Source organism: Corylus avellana, chromosome ca3 (assembly GCF_901000735.1).
Source record: "Corylus avellana chromosome ca3, CavTom2PMs-1.0".
Lineage (NCBI taxonomy): Eukaryota > Viridiplantae > Streptophyta > Magnoliopsida > Fagales > Betulaceae > Corylus > Corylus avellana.
Window position 1 is genome coordinate 15,738,529 of NC_081543.1, and position 2,444 is coordinate 15,740,972.

The window sequence follows — 2,444 nt, forward strand, 5'->3', positions numbered from 1 at the left end:
ATCCGAAATCTCCTTCAGTTAGAAAGAAAAAAAGATTTCTTTCTTTTTCATCCATCTCATTCAGACTTTATAGATTATACAATAATAAATTAGCGAATTAGTTATTGCTGACAAAGACACTTAAAACCAAACAAAAGCCAATAAGATTCCAAGATGTCAAAAAAAAAAAATCAAAGTACAACTAACACAACTTGACAAAGCCCAGGTTCGCGGAATAGAAGCACAGTCCTTTACACTTCATAATCTTCTCATTTAAAGCCATTTTCTTAATTTTGTCCGACAGACTTTCACCTCTTCTAGAATGGATCAGAGTTTGAGGGATGTTGCTCAACAGGGAAACATTGATGCCCTGTACGCATTGATACGGATGGATGTAAAAGTTTTGGATAGGATCGACGAGTTACCGTTTGTTGAGAGTCCTTTACATGTAGCTGCATTTGCGGGGCACACTCGATTTGCCTCAGAGATCATGAGGTTAAAGCAGTCATTTTCTAAGAAGCCTAATGAAGATGGCTTTACCCCTGTGCACCTTGCTTTGCAAAATAACCAAACCGAAGTGGTGCGCCAGCTACTTGATGTTGATGAAGACCTTGTTCGTGTTCAAGGAAAGGAGGGTGTGACTCCTTTGCATTATGTAGCTCAAACAGGAAATCTTGTTCTTTTGGCTGAATTTTTAAATGTTTGCCCCAAGTCTATAAAAAATGTAACAATTCGAAGAGATACTGCTTTTCATATTGCCCTGAAAAACAACCAGGTAGATGCTTTTAACATCCTTATGAACTGGTATGAGAGGACCAGGTTTAATGATAAGTTGGCCTCACATAACAAACAAGACAAAGATGCCTTATTGTCGGGCGTAGGGGACCTGCTGAATTCAAAGGATGAGGAAGGCAACACTTTGTTGCACGTTGCAGTATCTCAAAATCAACTACAGGCAAGTTCTCTCCACTCATAGTTTCTATATATTAAGAAATATTGAGTCGGCATTTTAGTGCTCTATTTTGTTGCTCGAATGAATGATATTAAGGATTCAATTTTAGAAACATGCTAAAAATTGACTTCAAATGATTTTTTTTTTTTCTTTAATTTGTAACATTACCTTATTGTACGTTTTCCATTTTGAAGTGACGGGATTACTAATTGTGCATGACTGCGTCATACAGGTCGTGGAGCGATTATTGAATAGTGATGGAGTTACAATAAACTCTGAGAATTTAGAGGGCTGTACCATCTGGCAAGGGCAAAGGCCAATCAGCCGTGAGATGGAGCATATGCTACATGAAGCTAGAGAAGTTTTACGTCTTTCTCCTAGTCGTAGAGCTATTACTCATGAAGTTTACCTCAGATATAACTTTGATCGTGATTTCCAAACGTTTATGCTTCGTCTACAAATGCGTCTACCGAATGAGTTGCGTAGTATCCTGTTGGTAGTTGCGGTGCTTTATTTAACAATCAACTTCCAATTGGTACTCACCCCCCCGGGAGGACTTTGGCAAGATAACTGCGATCCTCAACACAATCCAGTCGGTAATTGCACAGTCCCACACCAGGCAGGGAAGGTAATCATGGATGACCACTATTTCTTCCTACTTTATGATATTTTTAATTTTATCAGCTTTTGTATAACAATGGGCCTATTAATCGTACTCCTCCCATGGAGTAGTCCTCTTTGTTTAGTTTTCCTACTACCCATGTTTCTCCTCTTTTTTTGCTATGCAATTGCACATGATATCGTGACTCCATCTTGATTTAGTAAACTAGATCATAGTTGGTGGTGAAGTTTGTCTGTCCTACTTTCGTTGTTTCTAAGTGGCACTTTTTTCGAGAGCTACCAATAACTTGTAGAGGATTCCCTTCTGGCCCAAACTTTACGTTGAACCGGTGATGTTAGACTACACAGAAGTAAGGTGCATGCGAACCAATTGGTTAGTCGGCTGGTAAAAGAAGATTTCATGGAAAAGATCAAAATTATTTCCTATATGCTTTCACCTTTTATCAGGAAGGTTATTGTATTTCATTTCAGTTTTATCAATATTTCTTTGTAATCCAAGACTGTGAAAAAGATAATTTCTTTTACATTCTGTCTCTCATTCTAACAAAATACTGATAAAGTAATGATTATACTCCAAAATTCGACTGTGAGCATCTCATTTTTAAATCAACGGACCTTGCCAAGACCCGCCTAGAATCTCGTCAGGACTTGCTCGGTACCCGCCCGGAACTTGACTGGGACTCGTCCAGTACCCTCTCGGGACCGCACCAGGACCTGCTCGGGGCCTGACCGAACTTGAACGGGACCCGCCCGGACCTACCCAGAACTTGCTCGAGACTCGACCGGTACTTGCCCGGGACCCACTTGGTACCTGACAGGGACTCGCTCGGGACTTGACTAGGACATGCCTGGGACTTGACCAAGACCTACCCGGGCCCCGCCAAGGACCCAC

The 2,444-nt window shown here is 40.8% G+C and overlaps 1 protein-coding gene across 1 annotated transcript; it reads left to right on the forward strand.

Annotated features, from left to right (window-relative positions):
- The first annotated feature begins 301 nt into the window (after window positions 1–301).
- Window positions 302–1,663, forward strand: LOC132174186 (ankyrin repeat-containing protein BDA1-like). The gene is made up of 3 exons (XM_059585877.1): window positions 302–934; window positions 1,164–1,559; window positions 1,616–1,663. Exons 1-3 carry the CDS (start codon window positions 302–304, stop codon window positions 1,661–1,663), a joined length of 1,077 nt encoding a protein of 358 aa, XP_059441860.1.
- Window positions 1,664–2,444: the final 781 nt, after the last annotated feature.

What these genes read in the sequence shown, in the direction of transcription:
- LOC132174186 (XM_059585877.1), top strand. Translation starts at nt 302, where the DNA reads ATGGATCAGAGTTTGAGGGATGTTGCTCAACAGGGAAACATTGATGCC. An exon ending in TATCTCAAAATCAACTACAG is followed by an intron (nt 935 to 1,163) that starts GCAAGTTCTCTC and finishes TGCGTCATACAG; the next exon opens with GTCGTGGAGCGATTATTGAA. An exon ending in TCCCACACCAGGCAGGGAAG is followed by an intron (nt 1,560 to 1,615) that starts GTAATCATGGAT and finishes TAATTTTATCAG; the next exon opens with CTTTTGTATAACAATGGGCC.